At 48.0% G+C, this 13,349-nt stretch overlaps 1 protein-coding gene across 2 annotated transcripts in view; it reads right to left on the bottom strand.

Annotated features, from left to right (window-relative positions):
- FBLN5 (fibulin 5) overlaps positions 1 to 11,158 on the bottom strand; it is a 76,088-nt gene extending 64,930 nt beyond the window's left edge. The window contains exons 1-4 of one of the 2 annotated variants that reach the window (XM_081830046.1): positions 10,557 to 11,158; positions 6,422 to 6,476; positions 4,428 to 4,479; positions 885 to 1,139 (exon numbers count right to left, since the gene is read on the bottom strand). In XM_081830046.1, the coding sequence (XP_081686172.1) occupies positions 885 to 1,139; positions 4,428 to 4,479; positions 6,422 to 6,476; positions 10,557 to 10,573 (379 nt within the window). In that variant the 5' untranslated portion in view covers positions 10,574 to 11,158. Of the gene's footprint in view, positions 1 to 884; positions 1,140 to 4,427; positions 4,480 to 6,421; positions 6,477 to 9,984; positions 10,163 to 10,556 lie in introns of those variants that run through there. The other variant, XM_081830045.1, reaches the window with a different exon arrangement.
- Positions 11,159 to 13,349: the final 2,191 nt, after the last annotated feature.

Here is a 13,349-nt window from a genome sequence, read left to right as displayed (position 1 = left end):
TCCAACCATCAAAGCAACCAAGGAAGGATCCCAGGTAACCCTCCACCAAGGCCACACTGGCCAACAGACACCAAAGCTCACTAGGGCACCAGTCAAACCACTTGCCAACCCCCTTGGGGCCTCGTGCCACGTGGGGTCTCCTTCCTCCCAGAGGTCTACTCTTGCTGTGAGTTCCCATCAGTGAGGCTCATTTTAGCCAAAAGAACATTGGCACCCACCCAAGGAACCCACTCTCTTTCCAGAATGGTTGGCCGTGGCCTTCAAGACTTCTTTTATTTCAAGAATATACATTCATTCAAGGGTGAGGAGTGTTGAAGAGAAAGTGCTGGTCCTTTCTAGATCTTCTCTCTGGGATTCACTAAGTTAAACCAGATGCATTTATTATTGAATGGAAAAAATATAAGCTCAGTCTTTAAATAGATAGATGATAGAGAGACAGACAGATGAAAATAAAGAAAAAAACAAATCGGCTTTCTGGGGGCGCCTGAATGGCTCAGTCGGTTAAGCATCTGCCTTCGGCTCAGGTCATGATCCCAGGGTCCTGGGATGGAGCCCCGCATCGGGCTCTCTGCTCCAAGGGAAGCCTGCTTCTCCCTCTGCCACCCCCCTACTTGTGTTCCCTCTCTCGCTGTGTCTCTGTCTGTCAAATAAATAAAATCTTTAAAAAACAAAAACAAAAAAAAACAAATCGGCTTTCTGGATGAGAACCATGATGTGACAGCAATCTAAGCTACTCTTGGGTGGGAGGGTTCTCGGGGACAACAGGCCGCTAAGCGGGAAGGAACTCTGTAGAAAGAAAGTCATTGCTTCACGGGTCAGGACTTCATCATTGCCGGATTAAGACTTCCCCAGAGCACAGAAGCCTGAGACTCTGGGCTACTCACCCACACACTGGTTGCTTTCATCCATCTGATATCCAAAGCGGCAGATGAGAGGCCTCGAAATCGTGGGGTAGTTTGGAGCTGAGAGCGGTGGGGCCGCTGCAGGGTACGGACCTGAGTAGGGGTTCGAGTAGGGGTTCGAGTAAGGCCCTCGGTACACTGGGTTTGTTCGGGGGATGCATAAATACCCGCCGTTTTGGTTAACACACATCATGTCTCCTCGGCAGGCCTCCGGGATGGTCCGGCATTCGTCAATATCTGGAAACCACAGAAAGGATGAGGGTTAGCGGCTCCCTGGCCACGCTGTGCATGGTGCCTACTTCAGCCAAGGATCCCAAAGCAGTCTGTACCAACATCTGCGCCCAAACACGGAGGGCAGTCCCTGGCTCATCGCTGAAGGGACGCTCAAACGCCGGCTAAACTGAATCCCATTGACCAGCGTCGCCCAAAGATCAGCCATCAGAGACCACATCACAGTGTGAGCCGTAGCCGCAAACCCCGTATTATCACCCACATGTGAAACCCAAGGAAACACTGCCAATTAACATAAACAGAAAGTACCAGTAAAAATGTATGTTTAAATATGGAAATAGAGCATTCATCTGTGAGTGTACCATCTAAAAACATCCCAGGTGCTCCCATGTACCCATATGACACTCGGGAACACTGGGATGGACCTCATAATTATTCCCACTTCTACTCCAAATAACAGCTGGGCAGGGGAGAGAGAGTCCCTTGCATCAAGGAAGACAAGGCCTGGCTGAGAGCTAGTTACTTGTGAAGAAAGTGGAGGCTTACTGGCAAGTCAGCTCACACGGTGCCAGCAAACAGGCCCGTGTCCAGCCAGGCTGGTGTTCTGCTTGTTAGGCCTGGAGCGGGGGAGCTAGGTTCCCTAGAAAATCGGCCTTGCAAGGAGTGGGGGCAGGGGATGCCTGAACTCTGGCTCCAGCACGAGCAGCCCAATGCCTGAGCCCACGCGCTGGGCCCTCTCACCAGTCTTGGGGTCACTCCACGGGGGACGGGAGGCTGGGGGAGACATGCTCACCCCAGCCAGCTTATCCGAGACACGCACACCAACTCCCAGCTCAGGAAAGAGAAACGTTGAGGCTCAGATGCCCCGTTCTCTAGCGGTAAGCCTGAGACCCTCCAGAAGTCTGGTGGGACAGAAAACAATGGTTGCCACCCTCTCATCTCCTGGCCCATCCTCGTCCCCCAGCACTTCAAATCTAAGTGCCAGCCTAGACTGTCCATGGCAGGGTTTTGTTCCTTAGCACTCGTCACTTTTTGGAACCATCTCTCTCCCCTCTGGTTCTTAGCTGATGTGAGCTCTGGGAAGATACATGATCTGGCTTCGATCAAATATAATCAAAAAGCTAAATACATCCCCGAGGTGGGAGCAAGTGGGGCTGCCTTATTATCTTTTTATATATGCTGTGCTCCATCCACAACAAACTATTCTATACTCTGAACGTCCTTTCCATCCCTGGTCTTTGCTTCTGCGGTTCCTTCCACCAGGAATGCCATTTCTCAGGATCCTACTCATCCTTCAATGCTCAATTCAAATGTGGCCTCAATGAAGACTTTCTTTATTGACTCTCCGTCTAGGTCTACCTCTTCCACTAGATGACGTACTAGGAGAATAGCCCCCAGAGGTCAGTCCTGATCCTCAGAACCTGGGACTGCATCAGGTTACCTGGCGAAGGAGAATGAAAGGAATTAAAGCTGCTAACCAGGTGACCTTGAGATGGGGGTGTAGGAGATTATCTGGGTGGACCCAGTGTAATGACCTAAGTCCTTAAAAGAAGAAGAAGAGGCAAGAAGGGCTGGTCAGAGAGATGTGACAATGGAAAAAGAAGAGATCCAGAGCCCATGAGGGACTTAACTCACAGTGGTGACTCTGAAGATGGTGGGGGGGGGGCTGGAAGGAACCATGAGGCAAGGAATGAGGAGGCCTCTAGAAACCAGGAAAGGCCCTCTACTGACAGCCAGCAAGGACTCAGGACTTTCAGTCCTGCCACCGCAGGAAACGGGATTCTGTGGGAACATAAATTGGTCCCGCCACTACAGAAAATGGTATGAAGGTCGTCAAAAAATTACTAATAGAACTACCCTATGATCAAGCAATCCCAGTTCTGGGTATTTATCCAAAGGAAATGAAAACAGAATCTCAAAGAGATGTCTGCACTCCTCTGTTCACTGCAGGATCGTTCACAATAGCCAAGACGTGGAAGCCACCTAAGTGTCCGTCAGCAGATGAATGGATAAAGACGTGTTTATATCAGGATACACACACACACACACACACACACACACGTTTGTACACACATACTCAATGGAATATTATTCATCCAAGAGAAAGAAGGAAATCCTGCCATTTCCAACACCATGGATGGACGTAAGTCACAGAAAAGCAAATACTGTATGATCTCCCTTATACGTGCAATCAAAAAAGCCAAACTCATAAAAATCGTGAGTGAAATGGTGGTTGACAAGGGCTGGGGACTGGGAGAGGCTGGTGAAGGGCACAAACTTGCAGTTATAAGTCAAATAAGTGCTGGGGAGCTCATGGGCCTCATGGTGAGGATAGTTAACAGCACTGTACTAGAGACTTGAAAACTGCTAGGAGAGTAGATCTTAAATGTTCTCACCGTAGGAAAAGAAATGTAACTACGTGATGTGAGGGCGGTGTTAAGCAAAGGCTCTGGTGAAGATCATATTGCGATATGTACGTGTATCAAATCAGTAAGTTCGTGCACCTTAAACTCACACAATGTTATGCATCAATCATATCTCAATTTTTCTAAAAAAGAAAGCGAATTCGGGGCGCCTGGGTGGCTCAGGCGTTGGGCGTCTGCCTTCGGCTCAGGTCATGGTCCCGGGGTCCTGGGATCGAGCCCCGCATCGAGCCCCACATCGAGCCCCACATCGGGCTCCCTGCTCGGCGGGAAGCCTGCTTCTCCCTCTCCCACTCCCCCTGCTTGTGTTCCCTCTCTCGCTGTGTCTCTCTCTGTTCTATAAATAAATAAATAAAATATTTAAAAAAAAAAAAAAAGAAAGAAAGTGAATTCTGCCAATAATACCCATGAGCAAGGATTCTCCCCTAGAGCTTCCAGAAAGAAACAAAGCATTGCTGGCACCTTGATGTTAGCCTGGGAAACCCCTAAAGAGCTTCTGACCTACAAACAATTATAGATAATGATCTATAGATAACTTCTAAGCTGAGCCGTGAGGTACATTTTTGTTGTTTAAACCACGAAGTATGAGGCAATTTGTTACAGCGCCATCAGAAACTAATACAGACGGAGAGCCCCTTGGGGACATGGATCAATCCTTGCTCATTTTTGGCCCCTCATGGGGCTGGCCACAAAGCAGGAAATTGATAACGGGCATTATCGACTTCAGACATTCTATGGCACTGTTTTCTTCCATAATCCAGGCCAATACAGATGTGATAATATGGAGCAGCAGCTGGGAAAGAAACGGCCCCACCATCGGTCTGGCACGGAAGGCCCCCCACCCAGTGCAGGATCCTCGGTGGCCTCGTACCTAAACACTGTCCTGACGAGCGGTCCAGATCGAAGCCGTTAGTACATTGTTGCTGCAGGGAAGGAGAGAGGACAAAGAGGTAAGGTCGTGTTCCTTACTTTTATTTATTTATTTTTTTACTATAAAAGTATTATAAGGACATCACAGAAAGTTCGGGAAATAAAGTAAAGAAAAAAAAGCATCCATAATACCAACACCTGTATTATAAGGCCTATTTGCCCCCCTTCTTTTTAGTATTTTCTTATAATCATTTTACCCTTAGCATTATGCTTTAAACTCCCCCGCACCATTGCTTCAAAACCCCCAATATCTGCAGATTTGGGGCTGTTTCCTGCTCTGCTTACGAAGAGCAGGAATAATCACATCTGATCCGCACAATGATGAGGCACATCCTGTGTTCATCTCTTTCTGGGAGTGGATATGACTGCTTTCAAGGGCAATCACTCTCTTGCTCTGGGTGCTTTTTGACCTCCCCTTCTCAGGGCCCCTGTGAGTGCCCTGCCCCCTGTGAAGCCCCCTAACCCAACCCTCTAACCTAAAAAGCTACACAGCGATGCAGCCCGTTTTGTAAGAAAAGTAGTATCGGGGAAATCCCCCTATTTCAGTCTCCCCGAGACAATTACATAAAGACGCTTCCAGAAATGGACAGGTCTCAACAGTCTCCGAAGGTTGTGGTCTTCACGTGCAACCTGTGTTTACAACTTTATGGCCTTAGAAAAATGTCACGGGGGCCAAAAGTCCATGGGCCTCTGGGGAAGACCCTGAAGACGGACATTTTATAGGAACAGGCGGAGAAGGAATGTTTGACTTTGGGAACCCCATCCTTGGCCTTCTCTGCGCCTTCCAGGGTTTGGCTTCCCCACGCTGTGGGCTGGTTTTCGGAGAGGATGGATTCAGCCTGCATTCATGGAAGTGGGCTCAGGAGTCTTAGGGCCTCGGGGCAAAAGAAAGGGAGCAAATGAGCCAGGAGGCAGTGCCATAAAGCTCGGGACACTAGGAGACCGGAGTCCAGGCCTGCCTAACCAACTAAGCACCAGGGAGGGGTTCTAGTCCACCAGCCTGCCTGGCTTCAACTCCTCCCTATAGCCACTAGTCACAGCTTCCTATGCTCACCTGTAAAATGGGGGTGACAGCGCTTAGTTCTGGGCAGCTGCAAGGACTGGATGTGTTCATGTATGTGGAGTGCCTAATGTGCAGTAAACACAGGACCGGGACACTGTCCTCTCTGGGCCCAGATGTCACCATCTGTCACCATGAGGCTATATCAAAGGACTCCAAGGGCCCTCCAAGCTCTATGTCTCTGTTACTCTTCCCAAGATCCTTTCTATCCCTAATAGCCTGAATCCATTTCAAAATTCTTACTATGAAGGGAAAAAATATTCCCCCACCCACCTGTGGCCCCTTCACCCTGCTCCAAGGTGAGGCCTCATTCATTTGTGAGCCAGAGACAGAGAAGCCACTCTGAGTTTGCAGGAGGGATGTGCCCACATTCTCAAAGGCTGACGCGAACGTGGCTTCATAAGGTCTGGGCGCTGCAGGCCTCTCCCAGACCCCTGCCGGAGCCTGAATCTCCCACCCCCTGTGCACACTCCTGCCAGGGGGCTCGGCCCAGAGGTGGGACCCGCCTCCTCCGGCCGGGGATGCATGTCTGCGGGAGATACACAAACCCACGGGGGCCACATGCATGCAGGGCACTACCGCCCAGAAGCCCTAGAGCACCTCTGACTTTTTAACATTTACCATAAATCAAGTCCCAAAAGACACAAAGGAGGCAGTGGATCCGATTCAAAGTCTTGGATTGGGAATCAGAACACTCAAGTCCCAGCCCTGTCCCCAGGGCAAGGGTCAACTTCTCTGAGCCTGGCCTTCATCTGCGCGCAGGGCAGGGCTCAGCTTCGGTGAACTGTAAATCCTGGGATTTTAAAATGCATGGCTGGACCCCTCTCCCTGATTTTTAACACGCTTCTAGGTAAGAAACAAAATTAAAATCCTACCTGTGCATTCCCAGGACTCGGAAGACAGAGAGCCAGAATGGTAACAGTGAGGATCCTGCAGGGAGCAAGAAGTCGAGACATAAATGCCCAAGATAGCTCCAGAATCCAGGGCTGGGGACAGAGATCTCAGGCTGCCCATGTATTTACAATGGGGACTCCACTTTGTGTATATAATTTGGGGCTGGGGTGCTCCCAAGGTCAAAGCGGACTCCAGATACCCCCAAACATCCCAAACAAAATCATGTCTCTTCTATTAGTTTTATATGTTGGGATAATGTGTTAGATGACATTTTTTTTTAAATAAAAGGTTTTGCTGCTTCAAAGACAAAATCTAAAACCCACCACTGTGGCGTGACCAATGTATGGACCAGCTGCTTTGTCTTTACTTCTCGCAAAGTTTCGAATATCTTTATTCTGAAATGGTAACAGAGTGAATGAGACCACAGCCTCCTCAAAAGATGAAAGGAAAGTGCCAACATGCAGCATTTGAGTTCTATGGAAGAGAAGTGTCTCGGGAAAGTCTCCTAATCCCAGAGCACGCTTCACATAGGCCCCAATGGCAAAGAGGGGCCAGGGGACCTGGGCAGCCGGGAGAAGAATGGATGCAGAGGGAAATCTTAGAAGGAGGAGTCCAGGAGTCCCGTGGGTCGGGCTGGCTCTCCATTCACAAGCCACCGAATCTCTCTGAGCCTGAGACTTCCACCCTTCCTCCCCCGCAAGCTTCTATCCAGTAAAATCATGGTTGCCAATAGGCTTTAAAAACACAGTATAGATACCACCTCACATCCATCAGGATAGCTATAATCAAAAGAGCAGAAAACAGCAAGTGTTAGCAAGGATGTGAAGAAATTGGAGCCCTTGTGCAGGGCTGGTGGGGAGGTACAAGGGGGCAGACGGGTGCCAGCACCCCAGAACATTAAAAATGGATTTACCATATGATCCAGCAACTCCACTCCTGGGGAGACACCCAGAAGAAGTGAAAGTAGGGACGTAAAGAGATATTTGTACACCCATCTTTATAGCAGCATTATTATTCACAATAGCCCAAAGGTGAAAGCAGCCCAAGGGTCCATCAACAGATGAATGGATAAACCAAGTGTGGATCAGAATATATTTCAGCCTTAAAAAGGAAGGAAATTCTGGCATAAGCTACCTCGTGGATGAACCTGGAGGGCGTGATACTAAGTGAATTAAAGCAGTCACAGAAGGACAAATACTGTATGAGTCCATTTATATGAGAGACGCAGAACAGTTAAAATCCTAGAGACAAAGAGTAGGATGGTGGGTGATAGGGGCGGAGTGGAAGAAGGAATAGGGAGTCAGTGTTTCACGAAGACGGGAGTTTCAGTTTTGCGAGATGAGAAGAGTTCTAGAGATTGACTGCACAACAACATGAAATGTACTTAACGCTGCTGAACTCTACACTTAAAAATGATTATGATGGTTTAGGGGCACCTGGGGGGCTCAGTCGCTTGAGCGTCTGCCTTCAGCTCAAGTCATGATCCCGGGGTCCTGGGATCGAGTGCCGCAATCGGGCTCCCTGCTCCGCGGGGAATCTGCTTCTCCCTTTGCTTCTGCCCCTCCCCCGTGCTCATGCTCTTTCTCTCATTCTCTCTCAGATAAATAAATAAAATCTTAAAATAAAGATTTAATTAAAAATTTTTTAAAATGATTACAGTGGTTTAGGGGTCCCTGGGTGGCACAGTTGGTTAAGCGTCTGACTCTTGGTTTTGGCTCAGGTCATGATCCCAGGATTGTGGGACTGAGCCTCGAGTTGGGCTCCATGCTCAGTGGGGAGTCTGCTTGAGAGTCTCTCCCTCTCTGCCCCTCCCCCTGCTCACTCTCTCGCTCTCTCTCTAAAATAAATAAATAGGGCGCCTGGGTGGCTCAGTTGGTTAAGCGACTGCCTTCAGCTCAGGTCATGATTCCAGGGTCCTGGGATCAAGCCCCGCATCCGGCTCCCTGCTCAGCGGGAAGCCTGCTTCTCCCTCTTCCACTCCCCCCTGCTTGTGTTCCCTCTTTCGCTGTCTCTCTCTCTCTCTCTGTCAATTAAATAAATAGAATCTTTAAAATAAATAAATAAATCTTTTAAAAAATTATTACAATGGTTTAAAAAAAATCTATGTAAATGAAGAGCTATTTAGTGCTATTATTGTTCAGTTCAATAGTGATTTATCCGAGCAACTACTACTTGCAAACAAGGACCCTAGACAGAAGAGCAACAAAACTATGACCCAATCGCTGCCCTGGGGAGCTGGCTGGAGAGCCACCTGAATTGATAACGTCGATACACATTGGTAAGGGCACTGAGAGAAATACCCAGTGAGCGCCATGAGAGCCAAGCTGGAGGCAGGTACAGGAAGGTCAGAGAAGACTTCCCAGAGGAGGTGATCTTGAAGACCTGCTACTATCAACATACACCTCCACTTTATAATCCCTCCCTTCATAAAAAGAAGGTTCGATAGATGACAAAGCTGACTCAATCCAGGACACAAGGCTCATCTGAATTAGCAACCCTGGGTAGTTGGAGGGCCCTGGAATTGAGCTGACATCCTCCAGGGAGAACAGAACCGTGACACTGTGCTAGAAGACACAGGCCCACTTCCTTCATCTAGTCCCCGATCAAAAGAGTAAAGACCCTGAGAGTCCACACATTTTCATTTCATCTGAGTGCCTGTGTGAGCCAGGTTCTAGAACGCCAGAGACAGCTCTGACCTTATAAAGTGCAGAGCCAAATCCCAGGGCTTTTTGATATTTGCGACGGCTAGATTTATATCTGGAAGGAATGGAAGAACAATAACACATTTATTTTCCAAGCTGTATATTATGAATTTCAATGTTTTCCTGTTTCTTCACATGAAGTTTCCTTTCGCTTGGTTATAAAACCCTGTCTCGTTTATGTTGGAGACAGAACAGCCTGACTGAACGCAGTGGGCTCCAAGAGCTAGTGGAAAAGGCATGCTAACCCCATTTCTCCCCCGACTCCCCTACTCCCAGTTCCCTTTGGCTGGAGGGCAGCCCTGGGACAGGTCTCCTCGGAAAGGTCCAGCCTGAAGCCCGGCCTCCTGCAAGAACCACAGCTGAGTCCTGGGGGCCAAGTAAGTTTCAGGCCGATGGATCGAGAGGGTTTTCTGAAAGTGAAGGAACCCACGCCCTGCTGCTCTCTCACAGTCTCACGAACAGTTACACCTTGTCACGAAGAACTCCAGAAAACTCTAAAAATAAAGGAACTATAGAAATTCTAGGGGAGACTTGGATGCTCATAACTGGTCCCTGGAACTTTCAAAAACAGGTGGGTCCACCCATTTTGTGCACCAGCCTACAGTGTAAGGAAAGCCAGAGGGGCCAACTGAGTCTCAGGGCTATCTGTCAGAGAAGTGCCGGTCCCCAATACAGGACCACCCTTGCCCCCCGACACACACACAGTTCATCTGTCTAAAGCAGCTACATTTTTAAAAGTTCACTAAAGACTGCAGATATAATCTGGATAAAGTTCTTCAAAGTTTAAGGATTCCTTGACTGAAATTGCAATTTCCTTAAAGAATAGCAAAACGTTTGCTTACATGTATTTCTGTCTGTAGTCCCCACTTTTCATTGGCTTGAAACTTCTGGGTCGCATGCCCTTTGTGAATCCCACACAGACATAGAGCAAATCCAATTTCGGGATGTTCGGCTAGCCCGTCCGCTTGTCCAACAGCCAATGCAGCAAAATGATTGCTAGTGAACTAGTAATTGGTCTCCCACCTTTAGAAATATATATGTGTATATATATACATATATATATATATACACATATATATATACGTATATATATACTCTAAAACGACACACAAATTTGCTGCCCTTTCAGAAAAGAAAGACTGAGCATCAAGCTCTGAGGTTTTTGCAGACTTCTCTCGGATGCTGTCTTCTGAAGCCGTATTATAAAATACCCACTCCCAAAAGAAGGCTTCAAGATGGAAATTACAGAGGCGCAGCTTTTTATAATTAACAATATCATTGCATCACTAGCTAATGCCTTTTCCAATATCCTGACACAGCCTGAATCCCAGCCATAGCCATTTTCCACCCATCAGGTTTTTAGTAAGGTTTCCAGACCCTGGAGGAAAAAAGTCTTGAGCGGGGGGGAACCTACCTTTTTAATCCTGGCATGTCCAAGATGTGTGAGCAGGAGCAACAAAGGGGAAAAAGAAAAAGTTGGCTGCGCAGGACCTCGGAGCCGGCCCTGAACTTCGGCTCCCTCTGGGCCCTTGGGGCTCGCCCGTATGTTATTCCAGGGGGACGAGCCAGTCGTGGGGAGGACAAGGGGAGAGCCTGGGTCCTCCGAGCCACTGGAGAGCCCACAGAGAAAGCACCTGGTTTTGCTTAGCCCTTTTCAGTAATTCAGCATTAAACCAATTGGAGGAGGAATTTTAAAAATGAACACTTCATTTTCTAAGTATGTTAAACAATGCAAATGGGGCCTCAGTCTGGACACAGCTGGTTCAGATTACAGCGCTCACCAACTGGCTAGACTCCTCACAACAATCTTGGGGCGTCTGCCAGGACCCAGCGCTCGGCTGGGAGGAGAGCCCCGGCCCGCCGCCCCGCCGGAGCAGCCGCACTCGCGCTCCCCGCATCTCTACCGGAGGCGATTGGCGGGCAAGTGCAGGGGGGCGGGGGGCGGGGAGGGCCCGTTGACCCTTTACTTCCCACCCAGCGAGGACGGCGCTGCCCGGGCCGACCCGGGCGGCCAGGCCGAGGCGGGGGAGGAGGATCCGGCACCCCAGCCCTTGGGAGGCTGGGGACGGCCGCGGAAGTCGTCGTCCGGAAGACGGACGACTTGAACTCAGGACAGACACAGCGACCGGGCCCCGAGTCTGAGGATGTAACTGGGGAGCCAGACCCAGGGAAGCAGAGGCTTGGGGGAAGCGACGGGAGACTCACGGTTTTCTCGAAGAAGGGGTGGGGAGCACGAGGGGGTGGGGACGAGGAGGAGGACGGAATCTGGCTGAGGCTGATTCAAGACATCAAGCTTGTGCAATGCAAACCTTCCCGAGGCCACGCGCCCCGCCCCGCCCCGCCCTCGTCCCCTGATTCTCGGGGGGCCACGTTCCTCCTTTAATGAAACGGTGTCCAGTCACAAATCCCCACGCCGTCCACCTTACACGGACTCGGTGTCGTTTTATAGATCTCAATAAAGCTAGAAAAAATTAGAATTTTTTTTTAAAGTGTTCCTTGGCTCGAAAGGGATTTTAACAAGTGAAATGGTGATTTGAAAAGACAAAAAAGGACAGTCGGGGAAAGCAGAATGATGGATAAGAACCGAAAAGCATTATGTTCAGTGTTTCACATTCATTGTATGGGGGGGGGGGTGTTCCAAATTATTTATTTTTCTTCCTTTCTTTCTGTTTTTAAGCACTGGAACCTTTTCGTGAGATGAAGTCTTGCCAAAGACACTATTCTAGAAAAGACCATGGTGGGATTGGCAGTAGTCCGAGCCCCTCCTTCCCCACGTGCATCTTCCCTTGGGCCCATCAACAAAACCTTACCTACAGCTGGAAAGGCCCTGATGCGGTCCTTTCTCCTCACCGTAACTGTGTGCCATAGGAATCAGATCTCTATTTTATTGGTGTGGGATTAAGAGAGGTTAGTTAACTCCCCCCTGGTCGCACAGCTGGTCACTGACACAAATGAGACTCCAAAGGCTACATAGTTAGCCTTCTCAAAGGCCATCTTTTTAGTAAGTAAATGAAATCCTACTCTAACAATGCATTTGGGGCACCTGGCTGGCTCAGTCAGAAGAACGTGCTACTCTTAAATTCAGGGTCATAAGTTGGAGCCCCGTGTTGGGTGTAGAGATTACTTAAATACAAATAAAATCGTGTAAAATTATAAAAATAAAAATGCATTCAACAAAAATGTCAGGATACTAATAGTTGTCAAAGCTGATGTCTACTACACTATTCTATTTACTTGGCATACGCTGAAAATTTCCCACAATAAAACATTTTTTTAAATACATTATATTTACAAGGTTGTTCACTGATCCCAATTGCCAAGGTTTATAAACAGCCTTAACATCCATCAGTTGGACACCAATAGGGTTAAATAAAGGAGGGGACTTCCGAAACCGGACTATTGTGCAACCAACAGAAAAAGCTAGACACGTAAGAGTACATACTGGACGAGTCCTTTTATATAATACAGAATTCTGAATGAGGTAGGGACTTCGAGGGGCACTTCTGGATGCTGATAACATTCGAATTAGCAATCTGGGTTCTGGTTACTCAGAGGAGTGTCCACTTAGGATTCATGAAGTCTTATGTATGTTACACTTTATTATTTTTTTAAAAAAGGACTGAACCAGCTCCTTGTGTGCTTAATATTGAAGGATTTCCAGCAGAGTCAAAATGGTAGAATATTGGTAATTTTACATAGCTCCATAGAAGATATTAGTAAGTGTAAAAGCAAGTTGTAGAAGTGTGTCACCATTTGAGAAAAATATATACACAACTTCTTGCTTGTGTATGTAAAGAAAAGACATCTCATGAAGGATACATGAGAAACTGTTAGCATAGTTTGTCTCCTGGGAAGGAAACTGGGTAGGCAGCTGGGGAAGAGAAGTGAAAGGAAAATTTGCTCTTCGCTGCTCACCTTTTGGTAAAATTTGAATTTTGTACCATGAGCATGTATTAACTATTCAAAATATGAGGTTACTTTAATTTAACCATATAGTAGGGGCGCCTGAGTGACTCAGTCGGTTAGGCGTCCGACTCTTGATCTCGGCTCAAGTCATGATCTCAGGGCCTTGAGATCCAGGCTTTACACTGGACATGGAATCTGCTTAAGATTCTCTCTCTCCTCTCCCTCTGCCCATCCCCCAACCTCTCTCTTTCTCTCTCTCTAAAAAAAATAATAAAAATAAACATGTATTCTATTTACGTAG

The sequence above is a fragment of the Leptonychotes weddellii genome, chromosome 9, assembly GCF_054177405.1.
Source record: "Leptonychotes weddellii isolate Sample4059 chromosome 9, ASM5417740v2, whole genome shotgun sequence".
Classification (NCBI taxonomy): Eukaryota; Metazoa; Chordata; class Mammalia; order Carnivora; family Phocidae; genus Leptonychotes; species Leptonychotes weddellii.
Note: the sequence above shows the minus strand (reverse complement) of the source record. Positions and strands in the feature narration are given on the sequence as shown.